General features: G+C 37.7%; 1 protein-coding gene across 7 annotated transcripts in view; it reads right to left on the reverse strand.

The window, feature by feature from the left end:
* The window catches only part of GPATCH8 (G-patch domain containing 8), a 100820-nt gene that overhangs the window by 25650 nt on the left and 54631 nt on the right, over positions 1-20539 (reverse strand). For 3 of the 7 annotated variants that reach the window (XM_049636260.1, XM_049636266.1, XM_049636267.1), the window contains 2 exons: positions 18174-18241; positions 15876-15962 (listed from right to left, as the gene is read on the reverse strand). In XM_049636260.1, the coding sequence (XP_049492217.1) occupies positions 15876-15962; positions 18174-18241 (155 nt within the window). Of the gene's footprint in view, positions 1-15875; positions 15963-18173; positions 20368-20539 lie in introns of all 7 variants that reach the window. The other 4 variants (XM_049636261.1, XM_049636262.1, XM_049636264.1 and 1 more) reach the window with 2 other exon arrangements.

Raw genomic sequence — 20539 nt, forward strand, 5'->3', positions numbered from 1 at the left:
CTTAAGACCTCTGCATCTTGGCAGAGGGGAAAAAAAATCCTCTCAGTGGGGCACCTAGGTGGCTCAGTAGGTTAAACATCTGACTCCTGGTTTCTGCTCAGGTCCTGATCTCGCAGTTTTGTGAGTTCAGTCGGTAGAGCATGTGACTTGATCTCAGGGTAGTGAGTTCATGCCCCATGTTGGGCATGAAGCCTACTTAAAACAAAATAAAACAACAAAACATAAACAAAACAAAAAAACCTAGGCAGACTGCAGAAAGAACCAAATAAGAACCGTAAAAAATAAACCAAAAAATTCATCAGCTACCTAGAGGATGGATGAAAAAAATAGGCCAGACACACCTCAAAAAAGATGCAGTAGGGAAGTGAAAATGTTCTGGAATTAGATTGTAGCAATGGTTGTACAAGCTTATGGAATACACTAAAAGCCACTTTAAAAAGATGAATTTTATAGTATTCAATTTATATGTCAATTTAAAAAAGATGTAGTAGGGGTGCCTGGGTGGCTCAGTCGGTTAAGCGTCCGACTTCAGCTCAGGTCACGATCTTGCGGTCCGTGAGTTCGAGCCCCGCGTCGGGGTCTGGGCTGATGGCTCAGAGCCTGGAGCCTGCTTCCGAGTCTGTGTCTCCCTCTGTCTCTGTCCCTCCCCCGTTCATGCTCTGTTTCTCTCTGTCTCAAAAATAAATAAACGTTAAAAAAAAAAATTAAAAAAAAAAAGATGTGGTAAAATAAAAGAGGTAGACGTCAGTTTGAGATTACTTGGAATGAGGTACAGAGACAGATAATATGCAAGAGAGGCTTAGAAGCCACAGAGTATACAGTATTTACACATGTACAAGTGGAATCCCAGAAAAACAGGATAGCATAGATGAGAGAAAAATATTTGAAGATATAAAGGCTGAGAATTTTTCCAAACTAGTTAAAGACATAACTCCACAGATACAGGAAGCACAAAGTATACCACACAGGCTAAATAAAAATGTGCACCTAGATACACTGCAATGAAACTACAAAAGGACTAAAGACCATCAAATCCTAAGATACACAGAAAAAACTTAAAGATTACCCACAATCAGACAGCAGACTCAAAAGCAATGTAAAGTTGAAGACAGTGTGCTTAGAGAAAATACATGTCACATGTATACCAAATGACCTATTTTTCAGAAGTGATTAAATTAAGGCATTTCCAGATAAAAGTTTTACCACCAAGAGATTCATTAAAAAGAACCTTCCTAGGGGCACCTGGGTGGCTCAGTCAGTTGGGCATCCGACTTCAGCTCAGGTCATGATCTCGCGGTTCACAAGTTTGAGCCCTGCATCAGGCTCTGTGCTGACAGCTCAGAGCCTGGAACCTGCTTCGGATTCTGTGTCTCCCTCTCTCTCTGTTCCTCCCCTACTCACACTCCTGTCTCTCTCAAAAATGAATAAAAAGATTTTTTTTAAATAAAAAAAAAACCTTCCTAATAAAGCAGTATTTCTGAAATCATAGATTGTAATTCACCAGTAAGTCATGACATTAGTTTAGTAAATTATAGCAGGCACAGAAAAGGAAAAAAAAAAAACCCAAAACCAGAAAAATACAGAATATAGTTCACATAAGGGTAAATTCTGTCTTGTAAAACTTTTGTTTCAGTTGTAAGTGGTTGCAGTATTAAACATATTTAATTTTTGAGAGAGGGAGACAGCATGAGCAGGGAAGAGTCACAGTGGGGGGACAAGGAGTGAGAGAATTTTTTTTTAACTTTATTTTTTAAAATTTACATCCAAATTAGTTAGCATATAGTGCAACAATGATTTCAGTAGTTGATTCCTTAATGCCCCTTACCTATTTAGCCCACTCCCCCTCCCACATCCCCTCCAGTAACTGTTTGTTCTCCATATTTAGGAGTCTCTTCTGTTTTGTCCCCCTCCGTGTTTTTATATTATTTTTGTTTCCCTTCCCTTATATTCATCTGTTTTGTCTCTTCAAGTCCTCATATGAGTGAAGTCATATATTTGTCTTTCTCTAATTTCGCTTAGAATACTATCTCCAGTTCCATCCACGTAGTTGCAAATGGCAAGATTTCATTCTTTTTGATTGCTGAGTAATACTCCATTGTATATGTATACCACATCTTTATCCATTCATCCATCGATGGACACTTGGGCTCTTTCCATACTTTGGCTATTGTTAACAGTGCTGCTATAAACATGGGGGTGCATGTGTCCCTTTGAAACAGCACACCTGTATCCCTTGGATAAATACCTAGTAGTGCAATTGCTGGGTTGTAGGGTAGTTCTATTTTTAGTTTTTTGAGGAACCTCCATACTGTTTTCCAGAGTGGCTGGACCAGCTTGCATTCTCACCAACAATGCAAAAGAGATTCTCTTTCTCTGCATCCTCGCCAACATCTGTTGTGGCCTGAGTTGTTAATGTTAATGTTAGCCATTCTGACAGGTGTAAGGTGGTATCTCATTGGGGTTTTGATATGCATTTCCGTGATGAGTGATGTTAAGCATTGTTTCATGTGTCAGTTGGCCATCTGGATGTCTTCTTTGGAGAAGTGTCTATTCATGTCTTTTGCCCATTTCTTCACTGGATTATTTGTTTTTTGGGGGTTGAGTTTGGTAAGTTCTTTGTAGATTTTGGGTACTAACCCTTTATCTGATATGTCATTTACAAATATCTTCTCCCATTCTGTCGGTTGTTTTTTAGTTTTGCTGATTGTTTCCTTCGCTGTGCAGAAGCTTTTTATTCTGATGACGTCCTAGTAGTTCATTTTTGCTTTTGTTTCCCTTGCCTCCAGAGACGTGTCGAGTAAGAAGTTGCTGCAGCCAAGATCAAAGAGGTTTTTGCCCGCTTTCTCCTTGAGGATCCTGATGGCTTCCTGTCTTACATTTAGGTCTTTCATCCATTTTGAGTTTATTTTTGTGTATGGTGTAAGAAAGTGGTCCAGGTTCATTCTTCTTCATGTCGCTGTCCAGTTTTCCCAGCACCACTTGCTGAAGAGACTGTCTTTATTTCATTGGATATTCTTTCCTGCCTTATCAAAGATTAGTTGGCCATACGTTTGTGGGTCCATTTCTGGGTTCTCTCCTCTGTTCATTGATCTGAGTGTCTGTTCTTGTGCCAGTACCATACTGTCTTGATGATTCCAGCTTTGTAGTATAGCTTGAAGTCTGGGATTGTGATGCCTCCTGCTTTGGTTTTCTTTTTCAAGATTGCTTTGGCTATTTAGGGTCTTTTCTGGTTCCACACAAATCTTAGGATTGTTCTAGCTCTGTGAAGACTGCTGGTGTTATTTTGATAGGTAGGGATTGCATTGAATATGTAGATTGCTTTGGGTACTATCGACATTTTAACAATATTTGTTCTTCCTATCCAGGAGCATGGAATCTTTTCCCATTTTTTTGTGTCTTCTTCAATTTCTTTCAGAAGCTTTCTATAGTTTTCAGTGTATAGACTTTCTACCTCTTTGGTTAGATTTATTCCTAGGTATTTTATGGTTTTGGGTGCAATTGTAAATGGGATTGATTCCTTGATTTCTCTTTCTGTTGCTTCATTGTTGGTGAATAGGAATGCAACTCATTTCTGTGCATTGATTGTATATCCTGCAACTTTGCTCAATTCATGAATCAGTTCTAGCAGTTTTTTGGTGGAATCTTTTGGGTTTTCCATATAGAGTATCATGTCATCTGCAAAGAGTGGAAGTTTGACCTTCTTCTGGCCGATTTGGATGCCTTTCATTTCTTTGTGTTGTCTGGTTGCAGAGGCTAAGACTTCGAATACTATGTTGAATAACAGTGGCAAGAGTGGACATCCCTGTCTTGTTCCTGACCATAGGGGGAAAGCTGTCAGTTTTTCCCCATTGAGGATATTAGCGTTGGGTCGTTCATATACGGCTTTTATGATCTCGAGGTATGATCCTTCTATCCCTACTTTCTTGAGGGTTTTTATCAAGAAAGGATGCTGTATTTTGTCAAATGCTTTCTCTACATCTATTGAGAGGATCATATGGTTTTTGTCCTTTCTTTTATTGGATGTGATGAATCATGTTGATTGTTTTGCGGATATTGAACCAGCCCTGCATCCTAGGTATAAATCCCACTTGGTTGTGGTAAATAATTTTTTTAATGTATTGTTGGATCCAGTTGGCTAATATCTTGTTGAGGATTTTTGCATGCATGTTCATCAGGGAAATTGGTCTATAGTTCTCCTTTTTAGTGGGGTGAGAGAGAATATCTTAAGCAGGCTCCACCCTGAGTGTAGAGCCCGAAGCGGGGTTCGATTCCATGACCCTGTGATCATGACCTGAGCCAAAATCAAGAGTCAGACACTCAACCAACCAAGCCACCCAGGCAGCCCTATATTAAACATGTTTCTAACTGTGGACCTGAATGTCACTGTTTCCTTAAGAATATACTTTAGGGAAAAAGGAAAATGATGCCAGTAAAAAGGTCTGAAATACTGAAAGTAAATGGTAAGCAATAAAAATATATGATACACACACACACACACACACACAAATACATAACAAAAACAAAAAAATATAACAAAAATTATATAAATATAGACATATATATACACACACACATGTATACACATAATAACAAAAACAATACCTAGTTTGCAGGACTGAAAAAGGATAAAAAGCAAAATGCTAGCTGATATAGCCAAATGTAACAGAAGAGGGCATTCAAAGTTTAAATGTTCTCGAGTCCTTCTAATGCGATGGAGTTAACTTTAGACTTTGTTAAATTAAGCATAATTTAAACTCCCAAGGGTAATTATTAGAAGAACAGAAATAGTGAAGGGAAAAAAAGAAAACTTCAATTTTATAAAGGTAAGACAGGACAGAAAAATCAGCAAAATATAAAGTAAAAAGGCAGATAAGAAATCACAAGAAATGTAAAGGTACTGGGACCCCTGGGTGACTCAGTTGGTTAGGCGTCCAACTCTTCATCTTGGCTCAGGTCATGATCTCATGGTTTTGTTGAGTTTAAGCCCCATGTCAGGTTCCATACTGACAGCATCAAGCCTGCTTGGGATTCTCTCTCTCCCTCTCTCAAAATAAATACATAAACATTAAAAAAAAAAAAAGAAAGAAAGAAAGAAAGAAAAAGAAAGAAATAAAAGAAAAAGAAAAAAGAAATGTAGATGTACTAAAAAAAAAAAAATCACCAGAAAAACAAAATCCAACTACATGTTGATCACAAGAGATATCCCCAAACTCAAGAAACAACTCAGAAAGTTGGAAGTTAAAGGACAGAAAAAGATGTATGTCGGGCAAATACTAGCCGAAATAAAGCTGGAGCAACTATATCAATACTCAACTTAATTAACTTTTTTTCTTCTAAGTAATCTCTACAAGCAATGTGGGGCTTGAACTCATGACCCCAAGATCAAGAGTCACATGCTCTACTCACTGAGCCAGCCAGGCGCCCCATCTTTTTTTTAGACTTTAAGGCAAAAGCATTACTTGAGACTGTGGCCAGTTATGGAATTAAATATTAAGAGGCTATTCTCCAAATAAGCTGCACTGCTAATCTGAAAAGCCAACACAGACATGTTGGTTATCCACTGGTCTTAATGAGGTTTTGGCTCAAAACTGTGGGACTGACCCAAAAAGGTGGTCCAATTTGCCTCAGCAGTTCCATTTAAAAGCTAGACATCAAAAGACATCTCAAAACAAGCTGAGTACATGATCTTTGAATGAATTTGAACTGCATGGGTCCACGTACATGAGGATTTTTTCCAATAAATATATTGGAAAGTTTTTGGAGATCTGCAACAATTTGAAAAAATTTGCAGATAAACCACATAGTCTAAAAAATACCAACAAGAAAAAAAGAAAAAAGAAAAAAAAAAAACAGTGTGTCATTAATGCATAAAACACTTGTAGATACTAGTTTATCATTTATTACCATAAAACACATGCAAACCTATTACAAAAAGTTAAAATTTATCAAAACTTATGTACACACTTACAGACCTTAAATGGTACCACTGGCAGAGAGAAATGTGAACAAATGTAAAGATGATGTATTAAATCATAACTGCATAAAGAACTACAGTACATGCTGTACTACTGTAATAATTTCACAGCTATCTCCTGTTGCTGCTGGGGTGAGCTCAAGTGTTGAGAATATCCACTTAAAATGCTGTGTGATGTTAATCATCTCTGCATGAGCAGTTCATCTCTCTAGCAAATTGGGTACTGCAGTGAAAAGTGATCTCTCCTAGTTCTTGTGTATTTTTCATCATGTTTAGTGCAATACTGTAAACCTTGAATAACACCACAGGACCCACACAAAGTGCCACTAGTGATGCTGTAAATGCTCACAAGCAGAAAAAAGTCATGACATTACAAGAAAAAGGTGAACTGCTAGATAAATACCATAGATTTACATCAGCAACAGTGGTTGCCTGACATTTGAAGATAAATGAATCCAATGTAAGGACCATTTAAAAAAAAGAAAGAAAGAAAGAAAGAAAGAAAGAAAGAAAGAAAGAAAGAAAGAGGAAACCTGTGAAGCTGCCACTGCAGCTGAATTAGCCGGTGCAAAAACCTTGCACTTTTTGTGCAAAACCTTTCAATCTCGTATTGAAAAGGAAGCTTTTGTGTGTTTAGGATTGCTATAAGAAAGGAATACATACGGACTCTGATACGGTTAAAAAACAGTGAAGTGATTATATGACAACTTAAAGCAAAAGGTGAAGGATCTAAAGCTAGAGAATTTAATGCAGGCAAAAGATGGTTGGATAATTTTATAAAGAGGTCTGGCCAAAACCTATCAAGATAACAGGAAAAGCGGCTTCTTCCAACCAGGATGCAGCAGACAAGTTCCCAGATGCCATTAAGAAAATCCCTGAGGACAAAGGTTATCTGTCTGAACAAGTTTTTAATGCAGATAAAAGTGTCCTACTCTGGGGATGGGATGCCACACATGACATTTATTAGCAAGAAAGAGAAGCAGACACCAGGATTTAAGGCAGGAGGGGAGAGGCTAACACTACTGTTTTATGCAAATACAGTTGGGTTTATGATCAGGACTGCCCTTACCTATAAAGCTAACTTCCACCTCCACCCCTACCCCAACCCCTAGCCTTAAAGTGAAAAAATAAACACCAGCTATCAGTCTTTTGGTTGTACAAGAAGGCTTGGACAAGAAGAATGCTTTTTCTGGATTGCTTCCATCAGTGCTTTGTCCCTGAAGTCAGGAAGTACTTGCCAGTACAGACTGCCTTTTAAAGTTCTTCTGATACTGGACAATCCCTCAGCCACCCAGAACCTGGTGAATTCAGCAAAGGCACTGAAGTAGTCTTTCTGCCCCCAAACACAAGGTCTTTAATTCAGCCTCTAGATCACGGGGTTATTATACACAGTACACTACAGAAAGGATTGTGAACACTATGAAAGAGAACCCCAAGAGAGAGAATATGAAAGTCTGGGAGGATTACACCACTGAAGATGCCATTGTTGTTACAGAAAAAGCCATGAAAGCCATAACATTTCCAAATAATAAATTCCTGCCGGAGAAAACTGTGTCCAGATGTTGTGCATGATTTCACAGAATTTATAATAGAGCCAATCACAGAAATCACAGAAGAAATAGTAAATGGGGGGAGGGGAAGTGATGGTGGTGGGGAAGGGTGCAATATATGGATCTTGAAGAAATTCAAGAGCTAACAGAGGGATTAACAGAAGACAACTCAATGGAGACAACTGCTTCCACACCAGAGCCAGACAATAAAGAAGAAAATGTAGAAGCAGCAGTGCCAGAGAACAAGTTGGCAGTAATCCATCTGGAAGAAGGGTTCTGATTATTCAAGACTGCTTTTGACTTCTTTTACCACATGGACCCATCTAGGACACAAGCACTGAAATTAAAGCAAATGGCGGAAGACAATGAATAGAAACATTTTTTTGAAAATGAAAAAGCAAAATAAATAAATAAATAAATAAATAAATAAATAAGACAGAAATAATGACGTATTTCCATAAAGTTATACTAAGTGTGCCAGCTTCTCCTACCTCCCCTTCTACCTCCTTCTACCCTTGATACAAGACCAACCCCTCTTCTTCCTCCTCAGCCTTCTCAATGTGAAGATGAAGAAAACCTTTATCATAATCCACTTCCACTTAATGACCAGTAATATAATCATCATGCCATATAGTTAATAAACTTATCTGCTGTGTATGTGTGTTACTGTCTTTGTGTGAAAATCTAGTAACTATATGACAAGAATTCTGAGAGATGTTTTTATGTCATCATCATTTCCCAAGTACTCATAATGTAGGACATCCTGTGCAAGGCTGTATGGAAGTGGATAGCCTATCCTTACTTAGGAATAAGGTAAGTAACACTTGATGGAAAGTAATAATGTGTTGGTTTTCTTAACTATTTTATAACTTTGCTTTCAAAGAATTATATTATGTACTGTATGGCTCTCTTATAACTGGAGAAGCTGAGTATCAAGCTATCAACTCAGGGAAATATCTATATATCTATGCAGATATATAGATATATATTTTAACGTAACAATGTTTCAGTAATGTATTAAGAACATGTGGTATGCCATAAAAATTTTATAAGCATTCATTAGTGTATAGTCTAGGCTACTGTGAAGTAACTGCACTGATTAGGTCACCATAAAGCAATCATACTACTGCTTCTTCATTATCAATACATGAATCCTTATAATTTCTTTTTCATGTTAGCTTTTCATTTTTTAAATGTTTGCTTATTTTTGAGAGAGAGCAAGAGTGTGAGCAGAGCAGGGCAGAGACAGAGGAAGAGGAGAGAGAGAATCTAAAGCAGGCTCCGTGCTGTCAACACAGAGCCCAATGTGGGGCTTGAACTAATGAACCATGAGATCATGACCTGAGCGAAAATCAAGAGTCAGATGCTTAACCAACTGAGCCACCGAGGCTCCTCTACCTTTTTTATTTTTGATTACAGTATTAATGATAAGTACAACGGCTACAACATTTTGTGTCATATAAGACAATATTGGGGTAGGTACTGACAGATTATTCATCTTGTAAACAGATAACATCAACTCATAGTACCGATACGGTACAGTACAGTAAATGTATCTTCTCTTTCTTTAAAAAAATTTTTTTTAATGTTTATTTATTTTTGAGAGAGAGGGAGAGACACACACACAGAGTGAGCAGGGGAGGGACAGAGAGAGAGGGAGACACAGAATCCGAAGCAGGCTCCAAGTTCTGAGCTGTCAGCACAAAGCCCGCCATGGGGCTCAAACTCACAAGCCATGAGATCATGACCTGAGCCCAAGTTGGACACTTAACTGGCTGAGCCACCTGTGTTCTCTTTCTTATGATTTTAATATTTTCTTTTCTCTAGCTTACTTTAAGAATATATAATAGATAAGGAATGATAAATGACTACTGGTGCATCTGGGGGGCTCACTCAGTTGAGCATCTGATTCTATTTCATCTCAGGTCATAATCCCACGGTCATGGGATTGAACCCTCTATCAGGCTCTGCACTAAAAGTGGAGCCTGGTTGGGATTCTGTCTCTCCCTCTGCCCCTCTCTCCCGCTCTCTCTCTAAAATAAATAAAATTTAAAAAAAGACAAATGATTACTTGTTAGCCTTTTACAGCAAGGGTAGATATATTAGTCTCACAATTAGTAGCTCCTCTAGTTAATAGATCTAAAGATAAGTCTCATTTCAAAGCCTTCGGACATTGGCCTCCTATTCAGTTTCGTATCTTCTGGATACATTTTTAAGGCAGTTCTATCATCTACCATTTCTCACATAAGCTAGTTAATCAGTAAACAAGAAAAGGTTGCTGTATTTTGTGGAATGTCAGTATTGAACTAGTTTGGATAAATTTATTAAAACTACAAAGTGAACATACAGCACACTGTAATTTTTGCCATATTCAATCATTCAGCATCATTTCTGCTAAGCAGCCTGGGTAGTTTCATGTTGTCTGGCTATTAAGCAACTTGTGGATAGCCTTCTTTATCAGTGCTGGTTTTCCCAAGATAGAAATCAGAAAACTCACTTTCTCAACCTCCCTTAAAACCAGGGTTCAGGGGTACCTGGGTGGCTCAGTTGGTTAAGCATCTGACTTTGGCTCAGGTCATGATCTCAGGGTTTGTAAATTCGAGCCCCATGTCCCCATGTCGGGCTCTGCACTCACAGTGAGGAGCCTGCTTGAGATTCTCTTCCTCTCTCTCTGCCCGTTCCCCGTGTGCACGAACACATGCTCTCCCTCTCTCAAAATAAATAAATAAACTTAAAAAAAAAAAAAAAACCAAAAGACAAAAAAACCCCAGGGTTCAGACATATGATCTTCCCATCAGATACATCTGCCTAAGACTTCTACTTGAAAACAATACATAAAATGTATTCTTTAGAATATTTCTTTTTTTTTTAAGTTTCTTTATTTTGAGACAGAGACAGTGCAAGTTGGGGCGGGACAGAGAGAGAGGGAGAAAGGAGAATCCCAAGGAGGCTCTTTGCTGCCAGCACAGCCTGATGTGGGGCTTGAACTCATGAAACTGTGAGATCATGACCTGAGCCAAAACCAAGAGTCAGACACTTAATGTACTGACCACCTAGGCACCCCTAGAATATTTCTATTTCGGACAGTATACCAAATAAATCTGGCTTTTCCCCTTATTTCAAAGAAATTATTTATTCAACTCGTATTTACTGACTACTTATGTGTCAGGCATTATGTTGAATACAGTATATAAACGGGCAAATAGACACAGTCTCTCTCCTCAAGGCCCCTTCTGCCCAGTACTGTAGACAGACTATAAGAAAGTGAACAAACAAAATTTTATAATTATAAATGATAAAAGAGAGTGTTACAAGAGAATGAGGTAGAGTGCAGGATTTATTTAAATTGGGTGATGAGGGAAGATTTCTAAGCTAACACCTAAAGATAAAAAAGAACCTAAAGGATGAAAAAAAGAACCAAATGAAAGATAATGAAACATAACGTCATAACCATTCAGTGCCTACGGACAGTGTTAGAAAGAAAAAAGAGTGCCCAGGTCTGAATATGAAGAACTCTAACATCTAAAGTTCAGGCAGAAAAGAAGGGACCAAAAAGGAATCTATATAGAAGCAGTAAGGGAGATAGGAAGGAGGAATCTAGGAAAGTATAAAATCTTCAAAAACAAGAGAAAAGAAAAGGCTTTAAAGAGGAAAAAATGGTCAATTGTATTGAATGCTGCCAAGAAACAAAATGGAATACAAGTTTTGGGGGCATCTGGGTGGCTCAGTTGGTTAAGTGTCCGACTTTGGCTCAGGTCATGATCTCATGGTTCATGGGTTTGAGCCCTGTGTCAGGCTCTGTGCTGACAGCCTGGAGCCTGTTTCAGATTCTCTGTCTCCCTCTCTGCTCCTCCCCTGCTCCCATTCTGCACCCCTCTCTCTCAAAAATAAATATTAAATTAAAAAAAAAAATATGTAATACAAGTTTGAAAAAGCCTACTGGACTTAGCAAAAACAGGTGTTTTGTGGCCTTGAATAAAGTGGTTCAGTGAAAAGTGCTAAAGCCAGTCCAAAAGGGTTGACTAGTGCATAAAGAAAAGGGTAGGGATAAGAGACTACGAAAGGAAAAAAGGAAGGGAATGAAGATGATTTCACCATGTTGTAATTCTGGATAAAACAAAACATTAAAAAATTATTCATTCATTCATTCATTCGTTTTAAGTAGGCTTTAAAAAAATTTTTTTTAACGTTTATTTATTTTTGAGACAGAGAGAGACAGAGAATGAATGGGGGAGGGTCTGAGAGAGAGGGAGACACAGAATCCGAAACAGGCTCCAGGCTCCGAGCGGTCAGCACAGAGCCCGACGCGGGGCTCAAACTCACGGACCGCGAGATCATGACCTGAGCTGAAGTCGGACGCTTAACCGACTGAGCCACCCAGGCGTCCCCGTTGTAAGTAGGCTTTATGCCCAGTTTGGAGCCCAATGCATGGCATGAACTTCTGACCCTGAGATCAAGAACTGAGTCAAGATCCAAAAGTAGGACGCTTAACCGACTGAGCCAGACACCCCAAAACACAAAAAATTTAACATAGAGCTGAGCTCAACAAGACAGAGAAATCCCTAGATGCTTGAAGATTAGGCCTCAGGACCTTGATGGTAAGAGGCTAATTAAGCTCTCCCTGCGAAAAGTTCAGAAATAGGAAGAGTTCTCTGCATGGGGCACCTGGCTGGCTCAGCTGATAAAACATGCATTTTTTTTTTTATTCCATGTATGTTGATTCTTTTTATCTATTTATTTTTAGTTTTTAATTATAAGATGCTTCAAACATATAGAAAAGCAGAGAACATATTAGTAATAGCACCAGTGTATGCACTGTCCCATGAACCCAACATAGAGCATGCAACTCTTGATCTTGGGGTTGGGAGTTCAAGCCCCATGTTGAGTGTAAAGATTACTTAAAAAAATAAATAAATATGGGCGCCTGGGTGGCTTAGTTGGTTAAGCGTCCAACTTCGGCTCAGGTCATGATCTCATGTTTCATGAGTTCGAGCCCTGCATCGGGCTTTGTGCTGACAGCTCAGAGCCTAGAGCCTCTTCAGATGCTGTGTCTCCCCTCTCTCTGTGCCCCTCCCTCGTGTGAACTCTCCTTCAAAAAATAAACATTAAGAAAAAAAATAGTAATAAGTAAGAATTTAAAAAAAAAGAAAGCTGTCTTCATCCTTGAAACAGGAACTAAAAAAATTTCACTATTATCATTACCTGCTGTCTCTTAAACCCATCAAGAAACTCGCCATCTATCAGGATATAAACAAATTAAGAGATTGGAATTTCAGACCAGTTCACTGGTGGACCTAAAGGATTTACACTTTCTACTCACAGCAGGAACACCTAGGTCAGGTATTAACATTTTGAGACCTCCAATTAAAGACTGTATAATGTTTCCTATATGGTTTTTGTAAGCATTCTACCTGGTTAAGGAAGGTTCTTTCTTATCAATTTGGACAAGACTTTTCATCATGCATGAATGAAGAATGTTATATACTGTTTTTTTTTTTTTTTTACATTTATTGAGATGATCATATAGTTTTTTCCCTTTAATCTCTTAATGTGGTTGACTATATTTCTAACATTAAATCAATTTTGCATTCCTGGCATAACTGATACATCCTAAATTGGTTCGGTAATTGCTCGTGTTTTAAGATTTGCATCTGTATTATAAATCAGAATATCATGTAAGTATCCTTGTCAGGATTTAGCATCAAGGTGGTACTAGACTCTCACTAAATGAGCGGGGAGTTTTTTCTTCATTTTCAATTCTCTGGAAGATTAGAAATTATTGGTTAAGACTGAAGTGACTTCCTATATGAATTTTGACAGAATTCACTAAGTGAAGTTAATTGGGCTTTCTGGAAAGACTTTCTTACTACAGATTCAATTTATATAATAGGTACAGAACTACTGAAGTTTTCTTTCTTTTCTTTTTTTTTTTTTTTTTTAGTGTACTTTAGCAAGTTCTATTTCTTAGGAATTTGTCCATTTAAATCTTATTTTTGCATTCAATGGAATAAAGTTATTCATAATATTTTTATCTTTTAGTGCTGCCTACTACATCTGCAATAATGTCTGTTTTCATTATGGATACTGGTTTTCTAAGTTCTTTTCTTTCTTAATATCACAAGTACATCAAACAGCTAACTTTTGGCTTTGTTTTATGCTTCATTTTTGTTTTCTTAATCTTTTATTATTTCTTTGTGTTTACTTTGCTATTCTTTCTCTAACTTCCTGAGAGAAACATTTACTTCATTTCTTGCTTTCTCTAACACAGCATTTAAGGATATATATTTGCTATCAAATATATTACTTGAGGGGGGCACCTGGGTGGCTCAGTTGATTAAGTGTCCGACTTCAGCTCAGGTCATGATCTCATGGTTCATGAGTTCAAGCCCCGCATCGGGCTCTGTGCTGCAGCTCAGAGCCTGGAATCTGCTTCGGATTCTGTGTGTCTCCCTCTCTCTCTGCCCCTCCCTCTCTCTCAAAATACATACTCCCTCTCTCTCAAAAATAAATAAACATTAAAAAAAAATTGAATGGGAATGTAAGCTGTTGCAGCCACTCTGGAAAAAGTACGGAGGTTCCTCAAAAAAGTAAAAAGAGAACTACCCTATGACCTACGAATTGCACTACTAGGTATTTATCCAAGGGATACAGGTGTGCTGTTTCGAAGGGACACATGCACCCCAATGTTTATAAGCAGCACTATCAACAACAGCCAAAGTATGGAAAGAGCCCAAATGTCCATCGATGGATGAATGGATAAAGAAGATGTGATATGTGGATAAAGAAGATACACACACACACACACACACACACACACACACACACTGGAGTATTACTTGGCAATCAAAAAGAATGAAATCTTGCCATTTGCAACTACGTGGATGCAACTGGAGGGTATTATGCTAAGTGAAATTAGTCACAGAAAGACAAATATATGACTTCACTCATATGAGGACTTTAAAGAGACAAAACAGATGAACATAAGGGATGGGAAGCAAAAATAATATAAGAACAGGGAGGGGGACAAAACATAAGAGACTCATAAATATGGAGAACAAACAGAGGGTTACTGGAAGGGGTACAGGAGGGGGGATGGGCTAAACGGGTAAGGGGCACTGAGGAATCTACTCCTGAAATCATTGTTGCACTATACGCTAACTAATTTGGATATAAACTAAAAAAATAAAATTAAAAAAGAGTGTGTAAATTAGTGAATGAAGCACATATTTATAACAATATGTAAATAAATGCATCAAAAATTTTAAAAAATTAAAATATGTTACTTAAGGCTACTTCTATAAATTGTGAAATACAGTATTTGTATCTTTCAGTTCAAAATATTTTCCAGTTACCACCGTGAATTTTTCTTCCACTGACTGGAAACTAACAATTTTCTCAAAATATAACAGGGTTTTGTTTTGTTTTTTTTTAATCATACCTTTTATTTTAAAACTTGGTTGCTTTGTGGCTTGCTTGATTTCAATTCTTCAAAATTGTTGATACACAGATTATGGTAGAAAATTTTGATTAAATAAATGTTCCATATATCTTCAAAATTTTTGATTTTCAGTGATTGTGGATTCATAGTTCTATACCAACCATTAGGTGAAATTTGTTAATGTACTATTCAAATCTTTCAAATGTCTTTTGTTGATTTTTCTCCTACTTTTTAAATCAGTTACTGAAGGAGATACATTAAAATCTCCCACTATTGTGGTAAATATAAAATTTCTCCTTACAGTTGTCAGTTTTCGTGTTGTATATATTTGTATGGTAGAACAGATTTTTAAAAATAAATCCTTTTTCCCTCTTCCCACTTTAAGGATCATGACCAATAATCTTAACTTGTTTCTTATCTTCAAATTTACCTATTTTTTTTGGTAGAGATTGGGCATAGTACATCTTGAAAGGCATGTTCCCTGGCCAGTCTATTTGAAAGCTAACTTACAATATGGTTTAAACTGCAGTTTTCTGTAACTAATCCTTTAAAAAGGAAAATACTAAAGTTCTCAATTTATTATTCTTAAAATACCTCATCCGCTGAAAAATAAAAGGCTTAGCAATACTTTCAAGTTCCCAAAGGAATCTTAAATAACAATTTTTACTGCTACTACCACCTACTGTGTACCAGGCACTGTGTTTTCAAATACAAATGCAATCATCCCAACAGAGTATTAGCTCTATAGTTTTTACAAAGGCAACAAATAGGCAAGTAACAGAAACCTGAGGCCTACTAATAATCATCACCAAATGTCAAATAAATGCTGTAATCAAAAGAGATCCTCTTCACCAAAACAAGTACCTCTTTCAGTGTGAGCACCCAACATGCAAGACTGGCTTCATTTAAGTACCTTATACTTCTGTCTCAATTCTTCTGTGTCTTCTTTTTCTACTTCTAGGACACGGCGCCGTTCGGTAGCATCTTCAGCATAATCAAGCTTCACAAAAATAGATATAATTAGTCTTCATTCCTAAAGAACCCCCAATTAACTATTAAAAAGTCATTTGTACAACTACAGTATTGCATGGAAATTAAAAACTTCATATTATAAACTCAGCCACCTCTTGCTTTATTGTCATCTCACAAGAAATATGTGTGCAAAATAGCTAATTAATCCTTTTGTGCTGGTGGTTCCCAACAGGCACATTTTTGATAATAACAGACTTTACTTCAACGTTTAATGCCAAAGAATTAGGAATGAATGGAGAAAAGATTTTAGGCAATGAAAAGAAGGTATCACAGATGACAGCTGTACACATGGGCAAAGCTTCTACCACAACAAACATGTTTAGAGTTGAACAACAATGGCTAATGAAATGAGCACCAGGGTCTGGGTTTGAAGTCTGATCTTGCCTTGTGGTACAACCCTGGGCAAAACATTCAGCTTCGTGGAGCGCCCGGGTGGCTCAGTCAGTTAGGCATCCAATGCATGATTTCAGCTTGGGACATGAGATTGAGCCCTGCATAGGGCTCAGTGCTGAGCATGGAGCTTGCTTGGGGTTCTCTCCCTCCCTCTCCCTCTGCCTCTCCCTTGCTTGCAAGCGCCTTCTTCTAAAAAAACAAAAAACAAACAAAACAAAACAAAACCACAACATCCAACTTCTTCATGCCTCTGTTAAAATAGGGGAATTATCTGTCATCTACCTGCCTCAAAAGCAGCAGTAGGTGAGAATGTAAAAAAAATATATATTTTGGGGGGCATCTGGGTGGTTCAGTCGGGTAAGCATCCGAATCTTGGTTTTAGCTCAGGTCACGACCTCGCGGTTTCATGGGTTCGAATCCCATGTCGGGCTCTGCACTGCCAGTCCAGAGCCTGCTTGGGGTTTCCTCCCTCTCTCTCTCTCTCTCTCTGTCCCTCCCCCACCTGCACTGTCTCTCTCTCAAAATAAATCAATTTTTAAAAAATTTTTAAAAATATATATTTTAACTTTTTATTTTAGAGAGAACACATGAGTGCGGGAGAGGGGCAGAGGGAGAGAGAATTTCTATTTATTTTTTAAAGGTTTATTTTTATGTTTGAGAGAAAGAGTGCAAGCGGGAGAGGGGCAGAGAGAGAGGGAGACAGAGGATCCAAAGCGGGCTCTGAATTGACAGCAGGGAGCCTGATGTAGGTTCAAACTCACAAACTGTGAGACCATGACCTGAGCTGAAGTCGGATGCTTAACCAACTGAGCCACCCAGGTACCACGAGAAATTTTAAGTTTATTTACTTAGTTTGAGAGAGAAAGCACACATGTGAGTGGGGAGGGGCAGAGAGAGAATCCCAAGCAGGCTCCACACCGTCAGCAAGGAGCCTGATGCGGGGCTTGAACTCAGTAACTGTGAGATCATGACCTGAGCTGAAATCAAGAGTCAGATGTGTAACAGACTGAGCCACCCAGGTGCCCTGAGAATTTTAAGCAGGCTCCATGCTCAGTGCTGAGTCCGTGACTCTGGGATCATGATCTGAGCTGAAATCAAGAGTCAGACATTCGACCAACTGAGCCACCCAGGCACCCCAGAATGTACAATATATTTTTAAATGACCAAAGAAAAATATTAACACTACATTCTAATAAATGTATTCTTTTTTTTTTTAATATATGAAATACATTGTCAAATTGGTTTCCATACAACACGTAGTACTCATCCCAACAGGTGCCCTCCTCAATACCCACCACCCACCCTCTTCTCCCTCCCACCCCCCATCAGCCCTCAGTTTGCTCTCAGTTTTTAAGAGTCTCTTATTGCTTTGGCTCTTTCCCACTCTAAGCTCTTTTTTTTTTTTTTTTTTCCCTTCCCCTCCCTCATGGGTTCCTGTTAAGTTTCTCAGGATCCACATAAGAGTGAACACATATGGTATCTGTCTTTCTCTGTACGGCTTATTTCACTTAGCATCACACTCTCCAGTTCCATCCACATTGCTACAAAAGGCCATATTTCATTCTTTCTCATTGCCACGTAGTATTCCATTGTGTATATAAACCACAATTCCTTTATCCATTCATCAGTTGATGGACATTTAGGCTCTTTCCATAATCTGGCTATTGTTGAGAGTGCTGCTATAAACACTGGGGTACTGTGATAAATGTATTCTTGCATTAGCAACTGAATTTGGAATATCAATAAATACAACATTAAAAAAAATAAACTAACGAGATCAATTTACCTCCATTTCCATGCGACCCATGCCCATGACATCATATTTGACGACAATCGGAATGGGATCTGTTCTCCCTGTAACAGGAACACATAATCAAGGTAAGAGGCAAAGCTAAGCCAACAGTTCACTTCATACATTGGGTTTGGGTGGTTAGAGATCTTGCCTTGGAGTGCAGAGACCAGAAAGCTACAGTGAACCAAACACAAGCCATTCTCACAGCTTACGACCAAACCTACCTCTCCCAGTTTAAGCCCAACTAACCACCTTGGTTGACGTTCCAGTTGGAAATAATTCCAGATTACTATGGCAAAATTAAATAAATAATGCAAAGCACTTCTAAGCAATGGCACCAGGAGATTTAAAATCAAAAACTTCAGAAATTGCTTTTTAAAAAGACCCCCAAATAACTTTCCATTAAGAATCATTTCACTCTTACGATCTACTGACATCCCCCCACATACACTTTTAAAACCAGTAACAAATACTTCAAATTACATGCTTAAATAAAAGGGCACTGTTTCAAACATGATACAGGAAAACTGCAACTAGGTAACTGCAACTCAGCATGTTTAATATTTTTTTGTTTTCAAAAGATGTTTTACAATTAACTGGGGCTGTGAAAATTTTTTAAATAAAAAGCAACAGTTAGTTGCCCTTAGGGACAAATTTTACTTTTGAACTGGTGCTCTGAGATCCCATTTTCCAGAGTGGATTTAACACTGGCTATAGCAATTGGTAAGCTGTGAAAAGGACTAGTTGCGAAGAAAATTGACTTTTAACTAATCAATCTATGCTGGAGATTTTTTTTTAATGTATATTTAATCCACTCATAACCAGCCAAACAAAGCAAAATGGGGCAGACAAGCACTTTACTACCACAGCTGTTTTACATCACAACTTGCGCTTTTTATTGTGATGTAAGCCCACTGAAAAGAGGACTTACTTACCTTATCCGTTGCACACCTTTAGTGAAAAAACACAATGTTTACTTCCCTCATCATTTCACTCAGGCTGGTGTAAACAATTGTTTTTTTGTTTGCTTTTTTGTGTTTTTGTTGTTGTTATACACACATATGTATTATACCTTTGGGCTAAAAGATGAGTTTTGTCAGGCTAAATCTGAGGTATTACCAAAACCAATTAAAAATAAATAAATAAATAAATAAATAAATAAATAAATGCTATATTCATGACTGGAGTCCTGGAGAAAAAAGAAGAAACTATTCTCTAAGTGACTGGCAACCACTCATATCCAGTTGCTCCATACTTGTGTGTAATTTTTGTCTTTAAAACATAATGAAAAACAAATTCAGAAGTTTACTTATCACCAGTATCTCATTATTGTTTTCAAACAATAAATAAGGAGATAATTAGGAATAATTAACAGTGAAAGTTGAAGTTAATAAAGACCATTTCATGCCAGAAAAAAAAAGAGAAAAAAGTTCTAAAATACAGACTTCTTTTAGATACTGTTAAAGACTGCCAGTTAAACAAAATGAAAATGCATTACTACCTTATGCCCAATGGTATAATAAATAAGCAGTGACTGCAATCTTTAGCAAAAGGACCAAATTAAAGACAGGTTATAAAAATGACTTCCTAGGTGCAATATCACTTTCATAACGTCTCAATCAGGGATTTACTGGTAAAATACACAAATGGTCCAATGAAAGAATTGAAAAGAAATGTCAAAGAAATTTCCTTTTTTTGGTTTTGTTTTGGTTTTTTCAGTCTGTCAGAATTTGTTTTGCAAGAATCAAGAAAGTTTTGGTACAAATTCATTACCTCTGTAAACCCCTGTTTATGAACTCTGCATTAGTACTTTTGCCTCCTAAGGCAGTCAAAGTTTGTTTTAATTTATTTATAAATTGCAGTAGCAAGTGCTAGTGCCCATTACATTGTGGGGAAATCAAGTTTTTGACAGTATTAGAATTTAATGTTTTAACTGATTTTTTTGGCAGTTCTAACACAAACAGATACATCCCTTCTTAACATTACCCTTTAATGAACAAGGATCAGACAAGTTGCATAAGGAAAGGAAAGGAAAATGAAAAAGACCAAGCAGAAGGATGAAGGCTACAACAGAGAAAGTAAGCCTAACATATTGGTGCACTGATGACAAAAGGAGTAATTCAGTCTGAAAATAAAAAATTACCACTGCTAAGTTTACCATCACCACAACAAGTCCAGGATCATAATGCTGTAAAAAAGAAACACCATCTGTTAGGCAGAAACCATGAGGGCAGGAAACAGGCCTTCTAGCAGGCAGATAAGGAGGGGTAAAATAATTATTGGTTTGTCCCTCCCCCAATTTCAGCTGCAGACAGAGGAAGGACACTTCCAGCTCCAGCAGTTGTTTCCACATTGGTCTG

Source organism: Panthera uncia, chromosome E1, assembly GCF_023721935.1.
Source record: "Panthera uncia isolate 11264 chromosome E1, Puncia_PCG_1.0, whole genome shotgun sequence".
NCBI classification, from domain to species: Eukaryota; Metazoa; Chordata; class Mammalia; order Carnivora; family Felidae; genus Panthera; species Panthera uncia.